This window comes from Barbus barbus, assembly GCF_936440315.1.
Source record: "Barbus barbus genome assembly, chromosome: 19".
In the NCBI taxonomy this organism is placed as follows: domain Eukaryota; kingdom Metazoa; phylum Chordata; class Actinopteri; order Cypriniformes; family Cyprinidae; genus Barbus; species Barbus barbus.
This window is the reverse complement of record NC_136747.1, coordinates 27,991,708-27,993,660: the sequence shown is the minus strand read 5'-3', so window position 1 is coordinate 27,993,660 and position 1,953 is coordinate 27,991,708. Positions and strand designations below refer to the sequence as shown.

The 1,953-nt window shown below is 37.2% G+C and overlaps 1 protein-coding gene across 1 annotated transcript in view; it reads right to left on the bottom strand.

The window, feature by feature from the left end:
* Positions 1–542: 542 nt before the first annotated feature.
* LOC306885872 (uncharacterized protein) overlaps positions 543–1,953 on the bottom strand; it is a 7,290-nt gene continuing 5,879 nt past the window's right edge. Inside the window, exon 4 of the mRNA XM_079442665.1 lies at positions 543–1,679. Coding sequence (XP_079298791.1) covers positions 1,309–1,679 — 371 coding nt within the window. The 3' untranslated portion in view covers positions 543–1,308. The remainder of the gene's footprint in view (positions 1,680–1,953) is intronic.

Genomic DNA, 1,953 nt, shown 5'->3' with positions numbered 1-1,953 from the left:
CAAAGCAGGTTCCTGAATCATTCAGATTGGGTCTTCAGAGCAGGTTCACAAATCATTCAGATTGGGGCTTCAAAGCGGGCTCGCGAATCATTCAAATTGGGGCGTCAAAGCAGGTTCACGAATCATTCAGATCGGGGCTTCAAATCAGGTTCAGGAATCATTCAGATTGGGGCTTCAAATCAGGTTCAGGAATCATTCAGATTGGGGCTTCAAAGCGGGTTCGCGAATCATTCAGATCGGGGCTTCAAATCAGGTTCAGGAATCATTCAGATTGGGGCTTCAAAGCGGGTTCAGGAATCATTCAGATCGGGGCTTCAAAGCAGGTTCAGGAATCATTCAGATCGGGGCTTCAAAGCAGGTTCAGGAATCATTCAGATTTGGGCTTCGAAGCAGATTCGCGAATCAGTCAGATCGTGGCTTCGGAGTGAGTTCTGTGCCGCTGGCTGTAGTAGATTAGCACTTGCAGGGCTGTACAGTGCCATTAGATATCTGTGCAATGAATAAATTTAGTTGCACTAAATTTTAAAATAATCATCAACATACCATATTTAACTTTTATTTATTATGTGCTAAAACAAAAAGTATCTCCAAAAATGATACACTTTAAACATTTAGAAAATAATTAATGAAAAGTTTAATGAATGTTTAATAGGTGCAATCATTCTAAAATAGTTATTAATTTACAAAATATAAACCAATAGAAGAAAATGTTACAAAGGCAAAGTGTTTAAGATTTAAGATCAATATTCACATTCACACTCGTTTTCACATTAGGAGGACTAATTCTGAAGTATATAAGTGCTTTCATAAACTAAAATACACAAGTAAATACACCAAAGGACACAAATCCCTTCATTATGCTTTCCAATGTTAAACTATTTGTTTTCAAACAGGGGTGTTTTATTATCAAGACACTAAAATGAATTAAAATGACATTTTTTCTAATTAAGTCCATTTATACTTTAAATAAAATGATACTGGACAAATATAGATCTTTAATAATGTTTAAATACTGAAAACAGATCATAGTCCTCCAAGACACATTATTTATTAGGCTACTTCTGCAACTGCTCTGGTCAGGTTTTATGTACTATAGTACATACACGTTATGTTTTTTATAATATAATTCTAATATTATTTTTTTGAATATTGTATATTTGTATTGCTGTTGTGTTTATCTACTGTATATTGGCTGCTGCAACACTGCAATTTCCCACATTTGGAATAAAATTAAGTCTTCTGTTCATGGTTTATCATTATAAAATCCTTCATATTTGCTATTAGCTCACATTAAGAGACAAAGTCAGTTCACGGTGTGATTCCAGAGAGCAATGCGGCCTCATTGAGGAGATTTCCAGCCTCTTTCCTGTACTTCGGACTCAGTCCTTTGGCTCTCAGAGCCTCTCTGAGGTTTTCTTGCAGATTGTCCAGCAGCCTCTTCTGCTCCTGGTGTCTGGATTCAACATCTTGGATCTGACTGATCATGCTGTCCTCATCTCTCAGAAGCGAGTCGATCATTTCGTGGAGTTTGGTGCTGACGGAGATGACGGATTTGGTGGCTCGGCTCAGCTCAGTGACATTCTCCTGCGTCCGCTTCAGTTCGCTGGGGATTTCGGCCTCGGATCTCACCATCAGACTGAAGTCGTATCCTTTAACCTCTAGACTGATGTGACAGAGCTCTGATGGAGGGAAAATGAGTCAGAAAATTGATGAGGGCACTCCATACAGATGGAAATAATTATGCCGGATGTGGCTTATAAATGAAGGGTATATAGAGTAAGTAGTTTCAGGGATGATGATGAATTAATTTATGAATGACTAACTGCAATAAATAATTCAGTGCATAATCGTACTGAACACATCTACCATAAAAACAAAATAATTACACAGCCATGCATATTTAAAAAAAAATCTGATTTGCAAAAAAGCCTGATATTAGCTAATTTGATTATG